Here is a 26,628-nt window from a genome sequence, read left to right on the forward strand (position 1 = left end):
GGAAGGATTTCTTGCATAGAAAACTGTTCCCTGACAAAGTCTGGAACAATGCTTCCCAATGGGAACAGGATTCCTGGGATGGCAGTGATGTGTTGGCCATCCATTGGCCTGATCTTCCTCAGACATTACTGATGGCCAAGCAACATTTTGTTGCCACCCATTGTTGATCAGAGAACCAAAGAATCACAGCATGGTTTGGCTTGGAAGGGATTCCAAAGCCCATCCAGTCCCACCCCTTTCACCACCCCAGGATGCTCAGAGCCCCATCCCACCTAGCTTTGGACACTTCCAGGGGTGGGCTGTCCTCAGCCTCTGTCCACAGCAGCCCACAAAATGTAACTTAAAACAAAGACAGGGATGTGTCTTGGGCTTCTCTTTTGACACCAAGTGAGAACTACCACCTTCCTTGGCTCTGAGACAGAAGCAGACACTTTCTGTCCACAGGTGAGCTCTAAAGACAGAAGCTCCTCTGGTTGACTGTGGCTGTGCATTTCTTTCTGGTTTGGGATCTGTAGAACCTGAATCTTTGTGAACTCCAGACAGGTCTCCCCTGACCCAGAGATCCTTGAAGATCATCTGATAGTGCAGTGTGGGGCTGTTTAGTAGCAAAATGGCATTAAAAAATTAAAAGTAGGCTTCCAAAAAATTGAACTAGTGTTCTTGTTTGCTTCTGGGACCAATTCAGGATGTTGACTTGGATCTATAAACTCTCCTATAGATTAGATCTTGGTTGGGAAATGGACTACATTCCTTTCATGTGCTGTCTTAGCAGTTGAGATCAGCAGACCTGCTTTTCTAATGTGTTTGGGAAGCAGAAGCAATATTTTATCTCCTGTGGTATGCTGCTGGTATAGAAATGTTCAGGCTTATTAATTCTTCAGGACACAGGAAAGTCTTCATCACCTGTGTAGGCAGTCATGGGAAAGGACCCACTGCAAAGACTCCATTGAACTCTTTCTTTTTTATTTTTTTTGAAAGCAGCTGGAAAATATTAGTAATCTTCAGCGCCAATATACAGTACATATTGAGAGCCAGTAAATGATGCATATTATTGCAAATTCCTGTGCACTTCTGCATTTTATAAAACAGATAACTAAAATACTCACCTAGCCAGATCAGTTCCCCCAGGGATGCACATTTCCAAGCAGAGGACAAACCAAAAACATAGAACAGAACAAAATTAGCCAAATAGAATGGCTAAGTGTTTGAAACAAATGGTTTTAAAATCACTGAGTAAGGAGCGTGACCTCCTTTTGCATCAGTCGAGGCAACTGTGAAACTTTGCGAAAGAAGCTCACCACAAAACAGATGCTGGGCTATCTTAGGTAAATAAATTACAAAAAAATAATAATAAACCCCCCCCCTACACTTTTTACAAAGCACAGCTGTGTAAATATTGCATGAGACAGGGGAGAGGGAGAGAGATGTAACATACACCCTTTTTTTTATGCAGAAGTTCTGCTCTGGGCACTGTTTATTAACATTCCCAGTACAACCATCACTCCAGTGCCTAGCACACAGTGCTGCTACTGTACTCCCTGCACATGTTTGATCTTGGCTTTAGAGGAGAAGACAGGCTTTATTTTAAAAGAAACATTTTTACCCAAAGATAAAAGGTGCAAGGAGAGGTGTTAGGAGACAGGGAATTACAGGATCATGGAATGATTTGGTCTGAAAGGGACCTTTAAAAGCTCATCCCATAGGCAAGAACACCTTCCACTGTCCCAGGTTGCTCCAAGGCCTGTCCAGCCTGGTCTTGGACACTTCCAGAGGATGGTGCAGGACCAGGTACAGGAAGAAGACCAAATCTCATCTCTTTATTCTGTTCTCTTTCCCACACCTTCTGCCACACTGACTTTAGATGTGCTCCTGCTTCTGCACCAGGTGAGGAGCAATTCTTAATTTCATTGTGCTGGATGCCTACTGCAATTTTCCTGCTTCTCAACTGCACATTCCAGCCTACAAAAATCTGCCCAGAGAGGGGAACAAAGGCTCACCTAGACAGGCAGTTCACTGTCTCTGACAAGAGCTGGTGGTGGTGGACACTTAAGGAAAGATAACAACAATGGGAGAGGCATCCAGTGATGCTTTCAAGAGTGCAGCCTCATGGATTTTGGCAGCAGCTTGGTTTCACAAGCCAGAGCCACATCTTTGTGTTTGACTGCCTTCAGTGAAACTTTCCTTTCAGAGATGTGCTTTTAACCTGTTCTTTATTTTGGCCTCTACAACATCCCATGGCAGAAAGTTCCAGTTTTACTCAGTGCTGCATGAGGAAGAACAACTTATTTTGTCTGTTTCCTGATCATTTTGCTGGATGCTTCTTTGTGGTTTTCTGTTTCACTGCCTGAAGTAGTGAATAAATCATTCCCCAGTTACTTTCTTTACTTTCCTTCAAGTTAAGTGCTGCCCAACACTTTGACCGCAGCAGTCAGTGAGCACAGGGAAGCACAGAAATCCATCTAGCAGCCTCTTAGCTCAGGTAACAATTTGACTGAGTGTCTGCAGAGCCATCTTATACCTGCAGAAATGTCTGTGTGCTGTGAAAGCAGCTGTGCTGTTCACCCAAACTGGCTTTTCTGTGACTTCACTGTGTGAATGCATTGACCCCCGCAAAGAGCCTAAAGAAGAGATGATGTTTTAAGTTCTTTCAATTTCCAGCTCCAAAGAAACTTAAACCTCAGCATCTTGGGTAGCTACAGCTCTATTCTGGTTCCATCTTGCTCAGGGAAGAGCAGGAGATCCACAACATCCTCCACCTCTGCTTGTCCTCGCCACCCTGGCACAGCCCTACTTGACATCATCCTTTCTGCTCTTCCCTTACATCAGTGCTCGCTGCTATTTTTAGTGTGATATACACCAAAAAGCATAACATAAGAGATCCTCTTACTAAAATTAGCTGGGAAATTATAGGCTGTTTTACTGCTTTGTGCACAGTCTTCATTTGCCTCAATAGATTTGCAAACCCCCGAAATTCAGATCTTTGAACTAATTATTCAGATCTTTGAACCCCTGAAAATCCAGACAAGTGAAGTGGTACCTGCATCCCCAAGAGCAGCACTCTGGAAAAAATGGGACTATTTTATCTCAGCAAGGGCTGGAGGCAAAGTCTTGGGTTCCACTTACAGGAGGGAAATAATTTTATTTTCTTTTTTTTAAAAAAAAGGATTTACAATCAACAAGATTTCCAAAATATAAATGTATGGATTATCTTTCTTCACATTTAGTGTTTTATTGCAGTAGCCCACGTTTGTCTCCAGGAATATTATCCATGATGCAGCACACTAATGCACTACCTTGCTCTGAACAGGAGAAAGCACTTTGGATGTAGTCCAGGTTTAACCCTGTCTTAGGGCTTGCTTTTACTTTTAAACAAAATAACAGCAAATGGAAGTAAAGCATCATCCTGACTCTTCCTCAGAGCATGGCCAATCCTACATGTGAGGAGCAGCTTTGGGACAGAGGGTGATGCTCATTCCCACTCAGTTCATGACTCCTCTGCCTCTCTTTGCCCTTTCAGTCCCTACAACCCACCTCTGTTCTCCATCCTTGAGTGAAATCCCCTCAGCCACACGTTACCTAAACGTGCTCTGCAAGGAGCTGCTCCTGGCTGTCAGAGAGACCGCTCCACATCTGACATCACACTGATCCCTGCAAAGACCCCTGTCATCCAGGCAGAATTGCAAATCCTGGCTCTTTGGAGGTCTTAAAAATTAAAAGATTCCCCCCCCAAACTGCTGTATTTCTTAGGAAAATCCCAAGCCAAATGGTACCTTGTAAGTATTAAAAAAATTGTTTGTCCTCTGTTAAAAAATGATCATCTAGGAACCCACTCATTTGCAGGGGGAAAGGTTTTGAGAGGACAAAGCAGGCTTACAAACCACATTTCTCCCATGCCCTGTGAACTGTTGTGCTATTGTGATTTTACAGTGCTATTTCTCTACTTTTGCTGGATTTTTCTCTTTAATGTTATGTGAAAAACCCAGAACAAAAACTGACACTTAATTCTGAGTAAACAGTGGCAGTGACTGAATAGAAACTTGATGTCAAATATACAACCACCCTGGGAAAGTCAAAATCCATTGCTTTCTCCTCTCTTCCAGTTGTGTCCTCTGTAAGTGTATTATCCATAAAATTAGCGATTTAAAAAGGCATCGAAACATTATTTTTCATATTCATAGCGTCACTTTAAAAAAAAATGGTTAAAAATCGATTTGCTGGCCTCTTGGGGAAATGCTGTAATGTTTTTGGCTGTCTCCTACTTTCTGCTGCCAGCTAAAAGTACCATCTGGCTTGTTTAGGGCCCTTTTCCATATCAGGTGCTTCCAAAATTCTCCCCAACCAGAGGATTGTTTCGTTGGGTTGCTCTGCCTGCTGAGGCATGTGTCCTGGGCTGGGAATCCTACTGCTTCTGTTCCCTGCCATCTTGCTGACAGTGGTGTGTGTATGTTTGGGCACGGATCTTGCTGCCTCTCTCCCGAGGACATTTGCATCATTGTCAGCTGCACATATTAAATTGATATGCAGGGCTCAGAAACACGTATCCCATCTTTTGTCCCTTTGTTTGTGCAATTGTTGTGGTTTTAATTCTTCTTTGACACCTGGAATATCACAAAGCTGCTGATAATCTGTTGGCTACTAAGGGAAATGACATTGATAGAAGGATAATGTGTGTCAGACTTATATCTCGATAATTGCAGACACACCCCGAACCCTCGCAGCTCAGGGAATGAATATCCTAAATCCATTATTAATTTGGAGAGTCGCATGTGGCAGTTGGCTGTGGTGTCACACTCTCGCCGCAAGAGTCACTTGCAAGGGATTTTCAGGCAGTTTTGGTTGATTCTGCATGGCTGTGTCGATTTGTGCCTCGGACAAGTCGTTTTTGGTGCGTCCTCGCTGCCATTTCGCGGCAGCGCGAGGAGCTGGAACAAAATGGGGATGATGTCCTCGCTCCCCACAGGAGGAAGGCAGCTCCCCACCTGCCTTCTCCTGCCCAGGAACAAAATGGGGATGATGTCCTCGCTCCCCACGGGAGGAAGGCAGCTCCCCACCTGCCTTCTCCTGCCCAGGAACACCATCCCAAGAGGCTGAGAACCGATGATGCTCCTCTGTACCTGGCACCACTTGGCGGTGACACCTCCTCCTCCTCGGGATCCTTTGTTTTTCAAATTCACCAGTTTACTTGGAAATGGAGACACACCCCTGGAGGATTTATGAGTAGATTTGAAGCGCTGTAGTTGCAAAGTCCAGGCTTGATGTGATTGTGTGGGAACAGGAAGGGTGTTTTGGAGCAGCTACTGCCGTAAGCTGTCTTGTCCTATTTCAAAAATGATCTGTGCCATACGCTGCTGACTTTTCCTGTCCATCCATTAAAAAGTGAATTATGAAGAGTGCTGAGACAAACAGATAGGAGTTTAACCTTGTTAGTAAATATCAGGTAGCTGATATATACTGCTAGAATGTTACATCACGGCCTCGCTCTTCAATATAAGTTTATGAAATTATCTTGTTACTATATAAACTGCCTTGGCTGGGTACATTCTTCCAGAGGGTTATTGTTTGCTGCATGTTGGCACAGTAGCACGACTCCAAAGAGTCAGTTCACGATGTGGTGAATTTTAAAGACTTGGGACATGGCCATATCTATTTTTCAGCAAAGGAATGAAAGCTTTTTTCCCTTTTTTCTTTTTTTCCCCCCCCTCCCCTAAGGTATTAAAAGTTTCAAAACATGTGCTGAAATGAAAAGGAAATAGTAACTAAAGCCTGGATGGGAAGTAGTGCCTCAGAGTACTGACTTTGTTTATTTGCTTGTTTCCCCCAGAATCTTAATATTTTAAGTACAAGTTAATATTCTAAATCAAATAAACCTGTTCTGTGAACTAGTAAGGTACTTGAACTATTATCACACATTATTCATTTATTTCAGTGTGAGCGCAATAAAAATTTTACATGCTGTAATCTTGTTCTTTTAATAGAGAGAAAACTATGCAGAATATGTTGCTTAGAGTATTAGATAAGCTGCAGTATGTTAATCAAATATTTTTGTGATATGAGGGCAGTTGAGAAAACAGTACAATTTTTGCTAATGGCACTGGTAAGTAAACGGATCTATCATTACATTGTCATGAAAAGTGACATTGAGCAGAAACACCCTGCCAATCCCTAGAAGATAAGTATTTAATGTAATTAGACAGACACTGTCTCCTTTGTTGAACGTAGCATTAATCACCCAGAGAAGTCCAACTTTATATGAAATGGCTTTTTCTGATATGTCTTTGTATTAGAAAGCTTCTCACACGGTTTTGCCACGATGATATATTTGAAGAAACGACTGCAGCAGCTCCACGGGTTTCCTCATGACACATTTCTTGCTGTTCTGTGTTCCATAATATTTAATTCTTTTTATTTAGCAGTGTTGCATTATATAGCTGTGACTTGTTCCTAAGTTGAGAAACCTACGTGCAATTTGAAGCTGAACCTCTTTGAACCGGTGTAATGCACTCAAGTTATGAAATATAAAAGCAACACAAATAGCTTCCATTATGTTCTTCAGTCCTTCCTCTGTGGTGTTAGCACAGGTTCCTTGTTATGGCATAAGCAAAATGTTTCTTGCCTCATAAATGCTAGTCCATAATATCACACACACAAAAAAAGAAAAACAAACAAAAAGAAAAAAAAAAAAGAACTTCTTTTTATTAAAATCTCATTGTTAAATGGATGAAAAATGTTGCCCCCTTCCAGAATTCATTGGCACTACATTTTCTTTTTTTCTCCTTTTTTTTTTTTTTTTTTTTTCCCTTCCCCTCCCCTTCTCCTCTGTTGCTTGTAATTTGTACTGTGAAACGCTGTCTGGTTATGAACTGGTATCAATTTGAGTCAGTGCACAGCTGTGTCTTCCCACCTTCTCAGTGGTGCTGAGGGCTTTGAAGGGAAAGAAAAGGGTTTAGTCAGAGATGACAGTGAACTTCACCGGGTAACAGGTGGAGGTCAAGTCGGTTTATTTGTTGGGCTGAACAGAGTGCAGAGATGAAAAATCTTTGCCATAATAAGGTTTAGGAAGAAAATGCTGACTAGTCTAAGCCTTGATTCCAGCTGACAGATTCTTTTCTAGTGTTCATTACTTGATTTCACAGTTCAGGCAATTTTAAGAGGCTTAAAATTATGTTTCTGCTCTCCTCTATAAAACTTTCCGATCACTTTCTAATTTTTGCTTTAAGTAAAGTAATAGGGACTCCCTGATATATCACTCCTGCCTGTAGACTCTTACAAAGTCAATATGCCATCAAAAATGTAAGGATAAGCTTTTTTTTTTTTTTTAGACCCCTACTTTTACTGATTCTTTTAATAAATGAAGTAAAAAATTCATGTGTAGGCACCAATTCGATTAGAAAGTTAAAACTTTCTAAAAACCCTCCCCTGAACAGTGGATAGCAAAGTGAGCAGGATGCTGAAGAAGCCAGTGCTCCTGTCTGGGAATATGGGATTTGCTGAGTTTCAGTCCCCAAGATCTGTCCTGAAAGGGAGTCCCAGCAGGCCCCAGGAATCAGAGCAGAACGTGCTGACACTGTGTGTCCCTGCTGGGACTGGGGTGGCCGCACACAAAGGGATTTCACCGGCCTGAGCTGCCGGCCTTTGGGTCTCTCCGAGTGCAGCCTCCCCTGTGCCAGCTCCTGGGAGGGACACACAGCCCTTTCTCCTCTCCCACCCTTTTTCTTCCACCACCACCACCTGCTTCCTACCTGCTGGAGTGGGCAGAATAGGATTATCTTTAGCCATTTGCTAAAATCTTCCCCCTCAGACTTTCTATTACTTCTGCATTCATTCTTTGCAGGAAGAGGAAACTCACTGGTCAAACCCTTGGACACCAGAATAGTTGCATGCAGTTTCCCAGGGAGCCAGATAGCTCTAAAGCTTCCCAGTGAGTGACAGTTTCTCTCTTCTATTCTTCTGAAACATGTGTTTTACACATATACTGAAAAATGTTAATATCAATTTACAGCCAAATTCTTGCCTTTTTTTTTTTTTTGTTTTTTTTTTTTAAAAAAAAAAGAAAAAATAAAAAAAAATCTCCCAAAGTATTTACACTTAGAGCACCTCAGCACACATGTCACTTTTTTTACGTAGGAAAAAGTGTTGGATGCTCTTATACACATAACATCATTGGGCTTTTGAAAGCTGTTAGCTCATTCTGAGTTAGTGGCAAGAACGCTGGACTTGCCAGCACCAAACTGTGAAACCTTTTCTGTGTGACTGGTAGAAATCTCATGGGGGTAGAAATCCAAAAAAAAAGTAAAAATAAAAAAATGGGGAGGAGGGGGGAATGTAAATCTGTGCATTTGGATTCGAGCAGCTTCAATACCATGATATCAACTTTGTCCTAGAAGTCCTTGAATCACAAATCATTTGGGAGAGTGTTTTGGAGAATTACCACTGTATGCTTTCCCTGGTTTTTTACTCTTTTCTAGGCATCCATTAGTTCCCACTGTCAGGGAGAGGATTCTGGACTAGGTGGATCCCTGTAATCTGATTTGGCATGGCTATTTTTCTGTGTTCCTAAGCTCATGAGATCAAGTTATGTAGGATTATTTCATAATGCCAGAGCAGCAGTTTCTGAGGTTGGACAAAGCTATCTAGCAAAAGTGTCTGATAAAAGAAAAATCCTGTCCCATACTGTAGCTTTCTTGGTCCAGTGAAGCAGCATCCTCATGCACACAAATCTTGTAAAGTTACTTCTGATAGCTCCCCGTGTCCCTTGGTTTTTGTAAGTTAAAGTGCCATTTTCCTTTTTACAGCTTAATTGAACCTAAATGCGCCCATTTCCTGCAATGTGGTATTTTGGTAATTTCACTATTTGTTCCTAAGTTTCCCCTTAAGCAAACTGAAAGCTTTATCACTTCACTGGGCCAAGATTTCACACAGTATCCTGCTTGCTACGAAATATGATAGTGTTCTCTCTCACCTTGTTTCTTTTTTCTTCTTTTACTTTCTTTTATAAAATCAGGATATCTAAGAAACCCCGAACACCGCGGAGCACTTCATGGTGGGTGTGCTTATTCAAACAATGCCAATGCTCTCGTTCTCGGTGCACAGAGTTTTTGTGTTGGTTGGGGGGGATGTCCCAGGTGGCCCCTCTGGTGTGGATTCTCCGGTGTCTAGTGAGGACAGAGCTCGTGCCAGCGCTGGAGGGAGCACTCACATGTCACCTCTGCCCTTGCCATGCCTGTTTTCACAGAATTTGCAGGGGGATTTTCCCTGGGAGCCCTCTGCCTCTCTGCCAGGTGTGTTTTCACCTGCCCAGTGGGTGACAGAGGGCTTGGGCAGCTCCCAGGAGCAGACCTGCAGGCAGCAGGGCCATCCAGGCTCCTCTGGAAGCGATGCCAAAGCCAAACTGCCTTCCCTCAGGGAATCCTGAAGCCACTGGGAATGCAGAGAAGGGAGGCTGATCTCACCAGTCTGATATCACCTGTGGGGAAGCGGTTTCAGCCTGGGAGCTGCTGCTGGCAGGTCCCCAGTGCCATCCCAGTGTGCAACTGGACATTCCCAGGAAGGAGAACAGCAGCTGTAGGTCAGCTACAAATTATTTCTGGGTGTTCAGTCCCGTGCCTGTCAAAGTCAGAGGGTAAAAACACCAAAACCACTGGATACCAAAACACAGCAGTTCCATGAGTACACCCTCGACCTGCCAAATTATAAATCCCTCGGTACAATGCACACAAATTCAGTTTGCAACTCTTTCTTCCTTTGGAATAACCTATAAACTCTTCACCTCAAATGGTGCAGGAATCAGGTGGCTTTACAGTCCGTGGTAAATCACCTGGGCTATTTTCAACCCTGACCACAGCTCTTCTAGCAATTAAAACACATGTTCAATGGCAGTGTACACCGATTAAATCTTCAAAACCAATATTAGCACCAAACGTAGTCTTGTCATCATAAAAGTCATCTGAAAACATTACCATGCAGTAACTGAGGTCACAAGTTGAGAAAATCTGCATATTTACCCATCTCCATCTCATGCCTGGGGCTTTTAGCAGCCATCATTGTTATATATAGTCTGGGTAGCTAGTGATGGTTTGATGACATGCAAATAATGAGCAAATTATTTTTAAGAAAATTAAATAAATAAGTAAAACCCCAAAAATTTTACTCCATCCTCTTCAGCTGCTAAGATTCCCCTTAGTATCACTCGCAATTTGGGATCCATATGCATCTCAGGAAGATATAGTTGAAACATAAATCTATTCTGGGTCTTTTACTTGCAAAAATATCATACCTCAGCTATAATCATATGCAAAGACTTTTTAGAGGGCTTTGTAAATGCCATCCAAATTTATGATGGCATTTTTTTGCCTTGCAGCTATAGATGTTCCATCCCCAAAGCACCCACATAAAGGTATATTCTCCTATGGATGGCTGCAGTTTGTCCCTGCTGCTATATCTAATCTGCCAAGTGTGCTGAAAAATTCTCAAGTAGCATTTGAAATGAAACAAATGTAGTCATGAATTTTAGACGAGATGTCTAAAGACGTCATTAGAAATTTACTCTTTTTTTTTTTTTATTCTTGCAATATATATTTATACAATGGAAAATTATGCCGAAGCTGACATTAACACAAAGGCAGAACTGAACTGTTATCCTGCTGTTTATTGCTCTTCTCATTAAAGTTTTTAAATATATAACTCATGATATTATGTTTTGAAGGAATTGGTAAGATGTTGAGTACTAGTTTATTAGTTACTGAAAGAACTGCTTGGGTGGCAGAGCAGGAATGAACTTAAGCAACCTAAAACAATCCAGATGATGCTGTAAACACAGATACAAACAGACAAGGTAACACACTCTATGAGAACGTTGTACCAAACAATTAAGGCAGACTTTCATGGGGTGAGATTTAAAAATATTTGCGAATATTGTAGTGCTCGGCTTTAAAATTCTGTAGGCGAGGTTGTCCATCACGATAAACTGATATTTCTCCCTCGTAAATGGATCTGAGCTCATTTGCAAAGGAGAAATTTCAACCTTCTTTTTCCCAAAGTGACATCAGAATTTTGATTCTAACTTGAATTATCATTTTTGGCTAAAAATTGCTGAGGAATCCAAAAGCATTTAAAACCTAAAGCCATTGAATCCATTTAATGCGCCTTTGGCACCTCTCTCTCTCTCTCTCAGTCCTTTTTGAACATTCTGGTCCTCATTTTAATCAATCTCTTTTTATTAAGTTCTTTGGCTCATTTACTTGTACGTGCATTTGCTTTATTTTATTTGGAACATTTCTTTTGTAGTGTCTTGAAAAAGAGTTGTGACATTTCTTTTGGATGGCTTCTTAAGTATCTGGCAGTCACCTATGATACGATGTTGATGGGTACGGATAGATTAGCTCTGTTTTCCTGATGATCTGTCAGATGTCGAGTTCTGAGGAAACTGGATGTGTGTGTTGGTGATGCATATGCAGCAGTTTGATAAGTGGATAGAGGGGGAGCTTTCATTTTTCTTCTGTAAAAAAAAAATAAAAAAATGAGTGTTTATTAAGCTGGATTTAGCCCTGTGAAGCGAGGTGCTCCGCTGGCAGGTAGTTAATCAGTGATCACGGTAACTCCGGCTGCAACCAGGGGAGCCAGTACCCATTCAGAACGTAGAAACTAAAGAGCACTTCATTAGGATGAGTGAATTTCCATCTGTGTTGTATTTTGTGTATACTGGAGCAATTAATACAGTAAACTGATGGATGGCAGTCAGTGTGATCGTATCTCGGCTGATGACAAAGTTTGCTCAGCACTAAATAGAACAGACTTACTATGACTGGCAGGAGTGTAGCCGTCAACATTTCAAGAGGCTTGAAATCAGGAATTCCCCAGGAATTTAAAAAAAAAATATATAGCAGCTGATCAGCCTTTCTGTTGGTACTGATTTCAGTGGAATTGCTGGAATAATTCATGCTAAAGGATAAAAATTCCTTGGAAAATGCTTCCCATATTTCAGTTTTTTCCTTCAACAGCCGACTTGTTTTTCTGCTTCATCTGTTTGTTCTGCATGTTGTCGAGTTCATGGTCCACCTGGTAATACCTGAGCTTCCATGATTCCTTTTCCTGGTGTGCCTTGGGAAGGAGGATCCAGACCATGTTTCACTCATAGCTTTTGTTCTGAAATCTCCATCTAGTGGCAGAGGGATACTGGGAATATTGGGGTAATTACCCAAAGGTCTTTGGAGATGAATATGAGCTGGTCTACCAATGTAGCTAACGAGAGATGGAGTTGTGTGCAGGTAGAATTGTGTCAGTAATTAATTGAGTGAAATGGGATGGATTTTCAGGTGTAGATTTGGAGAGAAGGGGGATTGTTCTCCTCTTGCTGTGACTCCGTTCATTCCATCAGAGTTAATCCTGATTTTTTTTTTTAGTAAGGCACGTGGTAGGCACATGGTTAAAAGAGGTTGTCAGATACTTGTTTGTTCTGGGGAGGATTTGTGCATTCAATTCTCACGCATCATTTTCTGGTCCATTTAAATATATATCAGCCTCATACATGAACATTTGAAGACCTTTAGCTGTACCCAAGGAAGACTCTTGTGTGGTGCGTTTCTAGTACTGGCAAACATGAGGAGGTAGAGGAACTAAACCCACCACAATGCTCCAGTGCCCCTTAGAAGATGAGGAACACGAAGTTTTCCTGTGCACTCACTGATTAAACTTGGGCTGGAGGTTTGCGAAGTGCAGAGTTTTGGAAAGTCTTTCTGCGGGACTTCAACATCCAATGGCTCCAGTAACCAGAGTCTCCCAAGGACAAGGATCCCATTTGCGCTTGCATTATGCATTTGAGCAGAAGGGTGTGATGCATGATGTGGAATGAACAAAATAATAACTCGTGTGTTTAGGGAAATGCCAAATTAATGAAAATTCAGAAAGCTCTAATGTTGAAAAAGCACTCAAATTCCTTGATAGAAATATAATGCTGCTAACAGTTTCAAGATTATTGTTGTCTGAATTTTCTGCTTATTGTGTACTGCAATTAAAATTCTCCTCAGCTGAAAAACTGATGTCAAATTAATACTTCCTTTTGGAAAAAAATACTAAAGTACACATCTTGTTCCATTTAGCACCATCATGGTCTTTGATCAGGTTCCCTCTGTCCAGTGAATAAAGCAGATTTATGTTAAAGGGAGCAGGCTCAGACCATATATGTTTGGCATACATACAGAATCACATGAACACAAGTACAGTAAGTTACACACCCACTTAGGCTTCCATCTGCATTTTATTCCACAAATCCCTTTATTTTCTTCTTTTATTTAGCAATTAACTTCTCCATTTATTCTGTAGTTAAAAGCTGCCATAAGACGAAAATAGACAAAGTCTGATTTTCTTCTCTCTCACTCTAAATAACATTCAGAGGAGACTCAGACCTGGATTCTGAAAGCTGTGCTTCCTGAAAGTGCCAGGTGTGACTGTGATTTGGACAAGAGTCCTATCCACAGAATAGTGAGGAACACTTTTAACCCCCACCTGGGTTACCCAGCCGTTGTGTTCTGGCTGTTCTTGTTTATTCCTTGCTCAGAGCAGATGGATGGAAAGAGGCAGGGAACGGGGAGGATCCTTGGCTCCATTCCCCATCCACCGGCCAGCGCAGCTGAGACAGGCTGGGGGAGATTGTAATTTGTTGCTGCCCTGCACCAGAGAGCAGAGACAGGAGAGCAGGGACTCAGAGGTGTCCTCAGAGCTGGCACTGCCCCTTCCTCAGGGTCCTGTGAAGTGCTGAAATCTGCTCTTCAGTGCAGTGGTCCCCAGTAATCGCTGGCTCCGGGGACCAATGCTGAGGAAAGCCGAGCAAGGCAGCGCCATCCTCCCGGGATGCATCCCCAGCTCTGCCCAAGCTACCTTCAGCCTTAACTTTTTAATTTCCTGCATCCCTGAGCAACACAGGAGGGGCCCTTCAGACTGGGGGCCGCTAAATGTGTTAAAACTCATTAGGTGTGGAGCAGAAGACCCTTAAAAACTAGCCAAGAGTCTCCAACGTGGGTGCCAGAAATTAAACACCTAATTCAATATTTAGCCAACTACCTTTAGTTCCTTCCTCATAGTTAATACACACTGTGCCACCTCATAGGTGGCCTGATTTTCATAGGCACCAGGCACCTACAACTAACTCCAGTGTTGAGAGTGCTCACCTAAGTGAGACTTGTAGAACTGAAAGTTTTTCTGGGTGGTTAAACAAGAGTCCCCTCGCTCTCAGCTCCCAAAAGGAGCTTCAGCAGAATGACCAGCATTGTAACATATGGCTTAGCAAGGGGAGGAGAAGAAAAAAAAAAAACAAAAAAAAGAAAATGAGTATTAGAAATGGATGGACTAAAGAATACGCAGGATATATCAGGCACATTAACCAAACATATGGTGCTAAATGAGATATTTTTTTTTAAATTGCAAAAAAATTGACATTCCTGGCAGTCTCAAGGATAAATGTGACATGGCTGTGATAAATTTAGAAGAATGGGACATATTTTGGCTTGTTCTTGGAAACCTTTTTTCTTGCATGCCGACTGTATTTCTTCTTTTATTAACCCATTCAAAGAATGTTTGAATTTTGCTGCTAGAGCACCATGCTAGCGCAACATAAAATGTGAATGATGCTAATTGCTTTGCACTGCCTAACTTTCTGTCATACCCTCCCCTCTTAAAGGACAAAACATGCTTTGGAAATGAGCTGGCAAGCTCATCTTCTTCTTTCTCTTGGTCAATATTAAGTGATGTAATTAAGCTCCTGTTTGCATATTCTTCTGAACTAGGAAGCAGCCATTTTTTTCTTGAGATCTGATGGATGTGATCACTCAAAATAAAATGTGTCATTACAAACCCCAAACAAAACAAAAACATGGTATAGTTGGACTGTTCCAAACCAATACATTTCAAAATACCCTGGAAAAAAAATAAATAAATGAACCAAACTTGTGATAATAATGGCAATCAGAACGATAACAAACAAATAGACCAAAAGTAGCAACCAATCATCAGCGCTTCAGTTTGTTTTTCTACTCAATTTCCCTGCATAGGGTTACATTAAAATCTCTATTTTCACATGAAAGCCTCTGCCTCGACCTTATAAAACCCATCCCCATATGAACATGACACTGCTCAGCACTGCCACACTCAAGGTCATTCATCAGCTTCTTTGTAGCTCCTCAAGTTCCAGTGTTTGGACACAATCACACGAACTTGCTGCAGCTTTAAACCATATTCCACTGCCTCTGCCCCTTCTCCCTGCTGTGGTTTAGAGATGAGTCCTGCAGGGTTTTTTTTTTTAACACAGGGGTAAAAGAAAAGCTGTTTCGTTTTTTTAAAAGAATTTTTTATTATCTCTGCCATAACCCTGAAGAGGGTTTGTAGCCAGGGAAAGCAGGGAGCTCCTGAGCCAGCTGAGCCACAGAGTTGAGATCTCACTCCTGCCCCGACCTCTGTCACCTGCCCAGGGCTCAGGTAACTCATGTCCCACCTGGCTCCCTGCTCATGGGCTGCACAACATTGCTCCTGGAGCAGCTCCCATGCTGGAAAATTTCAGTCACCTTCCCTTTTCTTAAAAGTCGCTTGGACTGCCCCTAATATTTTGCATTTAGGGCTGGGGTTGACACTCCTTTGGTGTTCCCACCCCCAGTTCTTCCATCATAGGGAAATCTGGGTCAACAGCACCGTCAATTCCTTCGAGTGTCCTTGTCCTGAATGTGGACATTCCGTGACTGAGTTCCATCCCATTGGAGCAGAAATTCAGCAGGCTGTACTGGAATGTTTCATTGAAACACCTCAGTTCAATCTCCTTTTCCTGTCTTCCCCCGAAACTGAACCAATCTTTGCTTTTGCTCCTGCTCCAAAGTCCCTAAGAACACATGAAAGTAAAAATAAATAAATAAAAAAATAAAAAACCCAACCCAATATTTTTCTTGCACCATAGTCAGTTCTAAGCTTTGATTTTTAAAAGGTTAAATCTGTAACCTTTCCTGCTCTGAAGAAAAAGTCACCATAACAGCAAACCCTGTAGCAAACAAGTTTTGAGGCAGAAAGCTGCAAGTACAACACTGGAACTCAAACCATTCCCTTACTTTATTTAACTAACAGAAATATAAACTCCAAAGCCTCACTGAAACCATTAAGACCCAGCAGTGCAGAGTATAAAGTACAAGAAGGCTCCTGCATATTGCAGTCAACATCCCAGGGACTATAAAACTAGTCTTATTAAATATAAAGTTAATAATATAGCCCAGAGATAATCTTGTCCAGGCCTCTCTCCTTATTTTTTTAACAATTAAATACTATAAAACACAGAGTTGGAAATAAAGTTAAATTGCTTTGCTAGTGGAAGTTCAACTTGCACATTGCCTGATACTTTGCTTTTCCACCTGAAATCTCCACCTTTGTTTTGATATATCCCTATGGATATGCAGAATGCCTGATGGGCTGTATGTACTGAAAATCTTGAGTTTTCAGGATGCATTCTGATAATCAGAATACCCAGATGCATCTAGAACTGCAAAAATACAGGCTAATACAGACAAAGATGCATACTTTTAATTCATATACTGTAAAATTCTTTCACCCAAGCATCTACCATACACAGAAAAGGCTCGGGTTTTAAAAGCCTGCTGCAATGTGTTCATTCCATTAATTCTTTTGATACCACAGCCTTGTTATGGCACCAACAGGAGTTATTCTTACCCTGTACACCAAACCAGTCAGATGAGTGCCACACCATTTCTGCCTGTCCATGGCAGAGGTTTCACCCAGTGACAACTTAATTCTGATTTTCACTGGGAGCCTTTGATGCAGTTCAAGGGCATTATAACAACTCTGAAATAATTCCAGTGAGGCTACTAATATCAAGACATAAATACAGCTCACCCTTTAAAAAAAAACATTTGAAAGCAAAAAAGAACCACATAAACAGTTGACTTTAAAATACCTTTGAAGTCAAGAGAGTGAGGGGAGGAAGAGTTTGAACTCAGAGAACTCCATTCTCTAGTTGTGCCTTGAGTCGTGCGGCACATTTAAAAGATCCATTTGCAATAATCTACTAAACCAAGGAGTGAAAGACAGAACTCATAAAAAACCTGTAAAAATCCAAATGCTCCAGCTATTACAGATTTCTAAAAATAAAGCAAGAGTAGGTTTCAGTAGCAATAATAAGCTGCATCTTATCCGTATTTCAGATTTATAAGAAAAATATGGCTGCCTTTTAGTACTCATGGCTCAGAGCAAACCATGGCTGCTTCTGCCTTGAAAAAAAAAAACAAAACAAACCCACAAATAAAAGTGAGCTTTCAGCTTGCTGTTGTGTTGCGTTTCCTTTGTCCTTTAAGTGTGTCTAGCTGCTTCTGCACCCCCTTTCACAATGCATAGGCTGTCGTTCCATGACCTAGCATTATTAAATTGCACTTATCAATCATTCTTGCCAGGAATGCCATCGCCAACTACATTAAAGAAGTCAGAGAAGTCTGGTTTCAGCAGTCCCTCGCCTTCGCAGACCTCCTCCCTTGGAACGGCTTTCACACAGCACCATCGACCTGTCATTACAGGACCCAGAGGTGAGGCCTTTCCCGAGAGCCCCCAGGCACCCCGGGGTGGCCACGGCAGCCGTGGCCGTGCCAGCGCCGCTCCACGGAAAGCCATCGCCAGCTGTGACCGCCCAGCGAGGGGCTGTGCTCAGAACCTTCACACCCAGGAGGGTTTAGGTGTCTAGAGGATGGTTCTGTTAGGCTGGGCTGCTTTTGGGAGAGCTCCCGGTGACCGCTCGAGGTGGAAACGCTGGTGTCCGGGGCCTTGGGGTTTTGTTGGAAGAGGGTGGGGAAAGGGACAGAATGTGTTGCAGGGAAGTGTGTTCTGCTTGTGACCATCCATCACGTTGACTCGGTCCAACTGCTCGAGACAGGGACCCATCCATCACTTCTGACCCACGCCTGTCTTCCAGCTCTGTGGATTTCCTTCTGCCAGTCATTTATTCTTGTGCTGCTGGTGTCAGTGTGCCTTGTTAGGGGACTCCTTTGAAGTTGGTTCCTGCAATAGTTCTTTGGCTGGTTTCCTTCCCAGTACTCTTCTGACTGACTTTCCAAGTAAAAGAGATGTCCTCTGGGTCTAGATGTGCTTATACATTTCTGTTAGAAAGATGCATTTGCATTTAGCCTAGAAAACTAAATGCAATACTGAGTTCACATTTGAAAAGGAGCTCACTTGGGCATAGTAAGAGACACAAATGAATGAATCCTCTTACAAACCTCTTTGGAAGATACAAAAATAGGAATGAATGGTCGTGACATGTTTCTTTTCTGCTCTGAAATTTTGTCTCATTTAGAGAAGATTATTAAGGAATTGGTCGAATGGTGAAGCATAAAAAGGCATATTAGCAATTCATCCAAGAAATTGTTTGGAAATGTCTGTTTGGCATCAGTGTGGTTTCACTGAGGGCAGCATAAACCAGGAGGAGCCTCTTTGTCTGCACATCCAGGTGATGTGGTGAGAAATGGTGGAGTTGCACAAAGTTGAAGCAAGGTCAGACTTGCACTTCAGGAGGTTTTGTGCTTTGTTAAATCTGCTTATTGTAGTTTGATTTGTTGTGGTTAATCCATAAAAATTATTCATTACCCTTAGACATACACCTAGATACTCAGAAGATATTTAGGCATCTAAGCTCTGTAGAGATTTCCCTTGAAATTTGGATCTGAGCTGTCTGGCAAGTATGTCCTCTTTTAAAAGCCTTGATAATTGGTGATACAAGGATGAATAATATGAAGCTTCCATTAACATTCTATTCAGTGCACATCAGCTGACTCCCAATTCCTGTCTTTTAGAAGTTCAGCCTTTTAGATTTCAGTTGTTGATTGATTAGTTAATAGGCCTTTCTTTATTTAGCTGTGTTTTACCTCACACTAATTTTTTAAGATCATTGACTGCCTTTGTCTGCCCCTGTTTAGACCCTCTGTGCTTTGGATTCTTGTGTGGTTGAGAGAGGAAATGTCTCAGTGGTGAGGCCTTGTTTAAATCTCATCTACAGTCTGTTTTCACAAGACTTTTTCTGTGCACTGAGGGATTTCCATTGGCTACGTGAGAAGAACATTCAATGGGAGCCAGAAAAGCAAATAGAGTTATTACAGTCCCAAATTTTGTTTGTTTGGAAGGAGATGTTCTTTACTGACTCCACAGAGAAGCAACACAGCTTTTAATCATCACGGTTCCTAACAAGTTAACCAAAACTCTTCTCCTGCAACACCATTTAGAAGCATCCTCTGTTTTATGCCTGCTCACAAACAAAGTCTCACCAACTTTCAGGAAAATAAATCCCTCTGAATCCATCCATGGTTTCTTTAAGTGCCTTCATCCTGAAAAAATCTGGTCCCAGACTTCATTCTTTGTTCTTTTGGGACATTCCTCCTCAGTATTCTTCTTCCACAGCACACTGGCTGTGTTTATTTCCCTGCTGCAACAATCATTCTGTTAGTAAAGGGTGATACACTGAGATGGATTATTTTCTGCAAATCCAGCTTTGTTCTTTATCCCATCGCCTCTGGCGTACTTTAGGGACAGTAAGCAGAAGAGAGGAGCTTTTCAGGTATCAGAAGTGGCAACATAAAGAGTATAATGCTGTCGTATAAGAGGATATAATTGAGAGATTCCCTTCCACCAGTAGTTACTGGGAGTTGTGCCTCTGCAGAAATGATGGTACAGCACACACAGGCTAAATTAAATTCCCTCTGGGCACAGGTGCATTATGTAAATGGTCAGGGGCAGGTCATTGCTAGGGGTCTCTGGAAAACAAAGAGCAGGATTTAATCCCCATTCTGCAGAGAGATTTGGGAGGAAGGCGAGTTGTGAGTAAGTAGGTCAGAGTAAGCTCCTCCATCACAAGGAGGTTCCGTCTCCTTCTCGTGTTCGTATGTGCAAGTTTATCACTTGGATGTGTGTATGAGATGCATTTGTAAAGCATGATGAAAATAGACAGCAAGAGAAGAAGCTGTAGACTGTTCGTGGCAGGTGTTGTCATTGACAACCAGCGATTTATAACTTCTCGGGAATATTCCCGAATCTTTCACACACTTCCAAACATCCCTAAACATCCCTTGGAATACACTGCACCTCTGATGCTGGGGTGTCCCAGGATCCTGAATGTCCTTCCCTGTGATCCCCACAATGAGTCATTCTGGAAACAAAGCTTCCTTGGAGGAGGAGGAGGAGGAGGAGGAGGAGGAGTAAGATCCTTGAGAGGATTTCTTAGCTCTAAGGTGCTCCACCCAACGAACCAGTTGGAAAATCTCTGCTCCCAAGGAATGGTCTGGATGTGCTGTGCTGGGAAGGCTGTGCTCTCACTGCTGTCTGCACTGGTGCTGCTGGCAGTGCCCAGCCCAGCTGGGCAGTAGCCAGGAGAGAGGATCTGAGCTGGCTGACCAGCAGACCAGATGTGCAGCGAGTGCTGGCGCAGGGATGCCAATGCTTCAGTGACTCCTCAGTACTTCCAACAGATGGTGGCAAGATCCAAGTTTCTTTGGTGATAAGCTAGCAAAGTGATTCATGGAGCCTCACTTGATGATGGCAGTTTTTTGGGCATGACTCTATGAATGCACCATATGTCTTCTCTGGACCAGCGTGGTTAGGATTCAGTGTCTGGCAGATGGTAAATTGATCACCTATAGGGTGGCTTTAGCATCACTATCAGTTTTAGAATTTATTTCAAAGCCCTGAAAATTCGAGCAGCCAGATCTCTCTCCTACTCAGGCATACTTTTGTTACCTGCAAATGAGATTATTTGGTGGTCAGCTTAGCTCACCACAGCACTCCAGCACTGCAAAGCCATCGTGGATTGCTGGCATCTCACAAAGCTTCCCAGACCACTTGAACTCTTCACCAGACAGTGAAGGATTTAAATACTATGGGTGACAGCAGTATTTACATAAGTGGTTTTAAGCTTCCATGTATTGCTACTTACACTCTGGTGACTTTATAACTGGAGCTGGCTGAAACATTAAATTGACCACGATCTTGTAAAGCCAGGATGTACAGCAGCCTGTGCTGCAGAGCATTCAAGCATTCCCATGGAATATGACAGCATGGATCCTGCAAGCCAAAAAAGCAAGGAAAAAAAAGGCAAGGAAAGGGGAAAAAAACCCAAAAAAAACAATGAGATGGTGTGTTAGGAAGATAAATGAAGGAGAAACACAATTACAAGAAGCAAGAAATACAGCACGAAGGCAAGAACCCAAGGAAGGGGGTGTGTGAGGAGAAGGGATGAAAGTCAACTAGTGGACTGGTTTCCATTATATTAATTTCCTCCATAATTACCATTGCCACTTAGACTTTGATCAGGACAAGGCCTGCCAGGGAAATGCTGCAGCACAGGACTCTCTGTCCATGCCAAAGTGGCAAAACCTTTATGTCACATATCTGGAAAGATACCGTGTCCTTCTCTATCAAAATCCTCCACCAAAGTCCTGGTGCCTGCTCGCTGTCCTGTCAGCCAGCTCCAAGTGAATCAAAGTGATGGTGTACATTGTAAAAAGACATTTTGTAATGTCCTGTTCTGTACCAGTCTCTGTGGCTGCTTCTTGATGCTGTCAGCTGGCACAGTGGTGTAACCTCCTATTCCCTCTGAATTTTGACAACAAACTGGTGCAGCTTGACACAGACACCTCAGAGCAAGGGGTGGTGATGTCAGGGAGCCAAGAGAGTCACACCACAAGGGCGAGGAGGCTGAGGTGAGCCCATAAACAGCACAACACTGACCACCAGACCAGTTTACACGATCCAGTTTACAATGTCATCACAGCTGACTGAGCAAGGGGGAGATTTTGATTTTCTGCACTCACTTTGGAGTAACCTGGTGCTGAAGGAAAAGCAGTTTCCCAACAGATGGCTTCAAGGTCAGGCTTTCTCCATGACACAGTCCCCAAACTTCCACCGCCTGTAGCCTGGGCAGGGAGGGCAGAGAGGGAGCCCTGCAAAGGGTTAAAGCTCCAGCTAAACAAAAGTCAGCGACCGTGTAATTAAAACTCTACCTTTGTTGTATTGTCAAGAGTTAGCCTGTGACATAGGAAATATTTAAAGGAGCAGGCTGTTCAGCTAATTTGTGTGTGAGTGAACTGCTTAGACAGTCCTATCCTAAATTAACTGTAAGACCACCCACCGAGCTCGCCTCATAAAGGGCCACGATTGCTCAGCTTCCCTCTCTATAACCGTTCAATAATTACTAGATAAATGCATAACTAAAAGCTCTATTACACTAATAATTTGTACTGAGATAGATGTGTGGGACACCATGCTGGGTTAATTTGTCATCCCTGCAGCAAACTTCTAAAGAGGGCTCTTTTGCAGAGGAGTTGTGTTAATATGTTGCTCCAGTGAGGACATGTTAGAGCAACGAGATGACTTGGTCGCTTAATCTCCTAAAGAGGCAAAATGCCTGGAGGGGAAGTGCCAGAAAGAAGAAAGGGGGGTGATTAACGCAGTGGACCCAGATTTAAACTCATCCTGACAAAAGGAGCTGATCTAACTGAGCAAAAGAATAAAAAAAATAAAAAATAAAAAAAAAGGGGGGAGGGAGAGTTAAAAATACTAATAGGATTTCATGCATCCCTAAAAAAATAATATAAAAATAAAGTGCTGCAGGAACAAAGTATTTTGCCCATGCTTTTCCTGATGCTGTGTTTGGCCCCTTTGCTCTCTTTGATGTATCCGTGGAGTTTTAAACTATATGCTTTAAACAGTGCAGTGAACTATAATATTTTTATCTCTGCTTTATGCTAAATTCTTCTAGCTTCAGACACACACAAAAAGCACATTATTGCTTTAAATATGGAACCCATGTTTAAGCATCAGAGCTCTGGATTTTCAACCTCCTCTATTGACAGAACCATAAATCATGTTAAAGTTAAGTGAATTACTGTAGCGTGGAACTATAGCTTTAACAATGTTTATGTAGTATCAGCTTACCATCTACAGAATGAAAGGGAGGAAAAACACTGATATTAGAAATGGGAATGTGGAGTCCTATTAACTTAACAGCAATATATCACTCCAAAGTCACAGATTCCATTACCATGCCCTTTTTAGTATCAAAGCAGAATTATATCATCACACACATAAAGGTTGTAGTTTTTAAGAGAATTTACATTTCTATTGTAAACTTATCAACAGCATTTCATTATAAGAAAGACATGATATATTCTCCTAGCAGTAGTTTTTATCTTATGATGAGAATATATGAGCATGCATCATGCGTATTAAAAGTAATAATAATATGCAGAAGTTGACAGCATTTGATGCAAGGCAGGAATTCTACAAATATGTAAAATTAGGGTCTTTTTGACCTCTAGCTGTAGTCTTGGAAGGAAGGAGTGCTTTCTATAGGTCTGATTTTTATTTCTGTCCCAGTGTAATCAATTCTGTAGTATTCTGATCTCCCAAAGGCAGCAGAATTCTGACATGTTTTAAAACATTCTGCTCAAAATAGCTAACTTAACTGGCCCCCTGCCCATGCCAGAATCTGGAACCAGTGCTCAGTTCAGCTCCACAGGTTTTCAAAAGCAGCCTGTAATACTCAGCAGCCCAGAGTACACCAATAAACCCTGAGCTCAAACACAGCCCTAAGCATATTTTCCTTTTGCTAGGAGCTCCGTGGGCCTTGGCAGAGTGTCCTCCCGCCTCCCACTTGCTACTGCAAGATTTCTTACAGGAAGAGTGTTTCTGAACAAAGGGTCCAGGTGCCTTGTACCACTCAGAGCAGCAGAAAAGGGCTGAGAGCCAGCCCTGATCTGGAGATACCGTGGCTCCTTTCTTTTCAGCAGTGCTCAGCTGGCCAGCTGCACTTGACTTCTGGAGCTGAGAGATGGATAGCCTGCAATTCAGCCCATCTTTTTGATGTTCATGGTCAGGAACAGATCCTCTGTCCATCCTATCTAGGGTGTTTCACTATCTCTTGCATTGGGCACTGGTTTCTGTTATATTTTAAATTTTTCATCTATGTTTGCCTACAGAATGTGGGAGTGAGTGATACCTAAATTTTACCGGTGCTCAGAGGGTAAAGCCTGTTTTTGTTCTCCAGCTCCATGATTTCCCAGCCTTGACACTGCAAATAGGAATGTGAGATGGGATCAGTTTGCATTTAGCTCATCCTTGGGCCTGACAAACGTGATGCTAAGCAGCCCCTTTGCACCATTATGGGACTTAACAATACTTAAGTTTTCCAGGGATGTGAATTCCCTTCCAAGGGCTCATCCTAGGCCTGGTCAGTCCTACCCTCAGCAGCTCAGTATTTAAGTAGAGGCAGATTTTGCCAACCTGAGTAAGCAATTCCTCTACTTTTGTCACCCTGAAGTCTGTTCCTAATGGGCAGTAGGAAAAATAGGGACTTTCAGAAACCTTTTAAAGTGTTACAGGGAAGCAGCTCCCATTGAAATTCAAAAGCAGTTAATGAATTCTCTCAGGACCTCTGCAAATCCCAGCCCAAGTTTCTTAATTATTTTTTTTTTTCTTGTTTGGGTAACTGCTTTCATCACCAAAATCTGTGGGCTTAAAGCTATTGTTTTAGGCTTCCATTCTTTACCTCTTGTATTGTATTATACACAGAAGTGTAAGTTCCTTTCAACAAATTTGGATTATTGCCAGATCTCCTTATTAAAAAGTCACTCTTCATATTTCCGATAAACACAGCTGTTTCATGGTGTTTGAAAGCATTTCACATCAGCCAGCATGGTGGCTTAGCCAATTAGTCCTCTAATATGGTCAATTTTGAGAATAAGTACCTTTGGGGTACAAAGGGTGGGATCCATCTCGCATAATTTGAACTGGCATCACTGGAATGGCAGGAGAAAAGTTTGCAGCACGCAGGGAGTTAAAGCAACTTAGAAGCCTGACGTGGAAGTTGCTAGCAGAACAAACTGTTCTCTAACATTTCCAGGGAAATGACTTTTCAGAAAATACTTTCTTAATTGTAATGAAGCCAATTATAATGGCCTCAAAAACAAGCGGATAAAAAACGATCCCGTTTCATTATGGTTCTAATGTTACTATTTCTAGGAAGGCTGATCAATGTTTAATGAAGTATTAGTAAACTTAATTATCACTTTATAGAGGAGGTATCTGAGCATTGTGCCCTGATCCAGCTGATGGACCAGCCCTTGTGCCTGTGAAGGAAGTGTGGTTGTGATTCCCAGCACTTCTCCCTGGAACAGCCCAGGGTGAAAACACCTTTTCCTGAGCAACACCAAACGACCCTTTCAAAGACTTCAAAGGACTTCAGGAAGAAAGAAATTCCATCCAGTGGTGTGGACTTGAAGGGGGTTGGCAGGGCCTTTTTTGGAAGGGGAGATGGAAGGTGGATGGATCAATCTGTGGCCCCATATGTTGGGCTGTGCTGGTGGAAAACCTGTCTGAGCACTGTCGGTGTCCCTTCACCGTGTCAGCAAGCACTCCCCGGGAGCAAGGATCCCAGGGCTCTTTATTAGGAACTGCTCCTTTGTTCCAGGATCCTAAATATCTGAAGAAAACTGTAACCTGTTTCAAATTAACTGATCCTTTATTATCTCATCACTCGCTCAGACAGGATTCACAATTTTGGCTCTTCTTCAGAGCCTCGGCCACGTGCAGCGCTCACCTCATCAATGGGTGCAGCTTATTTTATCACTTACTTGCTTTATTATTGGCTACTACGAATCAAGAAGGGGAGAAAAGCAAGACAGACCTGCATAATCAGAGGTTTAATTCAGCATTCTGAAAAATCCTGTGACTTCTGTGCTGCACAGCACCACGAGCTCATAAAACACTGAGGAATCCAGTGTAGCACGCAACAGCTGTACTGCATAATTACTTGGCCCAATAGCAGCAGTTTTAAAATACTGGTATATCTGTTGCAGGCCACCATACATTATCATCTCATTTTCAATAAAAAGTCTGAGATGTTTCAGACGAGCTCTGGTGGAATTAGAATCATGTGTGCTTTGAAATATTTATGCTTGCCTTGAGATGGAAGGATAACTCCAGCCTGCAACCCCCACACAAAATAACAGATTTCATAACGCCAGAGAGTCCAACTCCTCCATACCTACAGCAGGTAGAAATGAAGTTCTGATCTTGAGTACACATCTTTTCATAGATTGTAGAAGTCATATTTTATGTCATTTACTGAGGTCAATAATAAAATATAAATGTCACAGGCTGAAAGACGCCAGGAGAAATATGGTTTGGCAGGATGGAGCTGCTTAGGGATACATAAATAATAAGTCAATAAGTAAATAAATAATAGACAAAGACCTATTTTATCTTCCATTTGAAGATCTCAAAGAATTTACAGTCTCTGATTGAGACTTGTAATATCCCATCAGAAGCAATAAGAGCCTCTTCTCTTACACAGAGTAATTTCCATCACTGTAGGTGTGAGTTTAGGAATTAAAGACTTTATAATTTTTATTAAGTCTGAAAATCATGACTGAAAGGGCCCTTGGCCTTTTTAGAGGCAAACAGGGAAAATAATGACCTGCTTCATTACCCCTTGTGCTTTAACTGATTAAAAATGCTTGTGAGGGCCCCTATATTTGGAAACACATTTGTGTTCTGCGCTCAGAACTTGTTGGAGTGGCCAGTTTTGCACTCACCAGAGTTGCTGACCACAAC

The 26,628-nt window shown here is 42.1% G+C and overlaps 1 protein-coding gene across 14 annotated transcripts in view; it reads left to right on the forward strand.

The window, feature by feature from the left end:
• NFIA (nuclear factor I A) overlaps window positions 1-26,628 on the forward strand; it is a 343,582-nt gene that overhangs the window by 280,190 nt on the left and 36,764 nt on the right. For 6 of the 14 annotated variants that reach the window (XM_015636071.2, XM_033516520.1, XM_015636072.2 and 3 more), the window contains 3 exons: window positions 7,832-7,918; window positions 9,002-9,040; window positions 17,433-17,561. The exons of 3 other annotated variants lie outside the window; for them this stretch is intronic. In XM_015636071.2, coding sequence (XP_015491557.2) covers window positions 7,832-7,918; window positions 9,002-9,040; window positions 17,433-17,561 — 255 coding nt within the window. The remainder of the gene's footprint in view (window positions 1-7,831; window positions 7,919-9,001; window positions 9,041-17,432; window positions 17,562-26,628) is intronic. 5 more of the 14 variants (XM_015636078.2, XM_033516522.1, XM_015636080.2 and 2 more) reach the window with 2 other exon arrangements.

This window comes from Parus major, chromosome 8, assembly GCF_001522545.3.
Source record: "Parus major isolate Abel chromosome 8, Parus_major1.1, whole genome shotgun sequence".
Lineage (NCBI taxonomy): Eukaryota > Metazoa > Chordata > Aves > Passeriformes > Paridae > Parus > Parus major.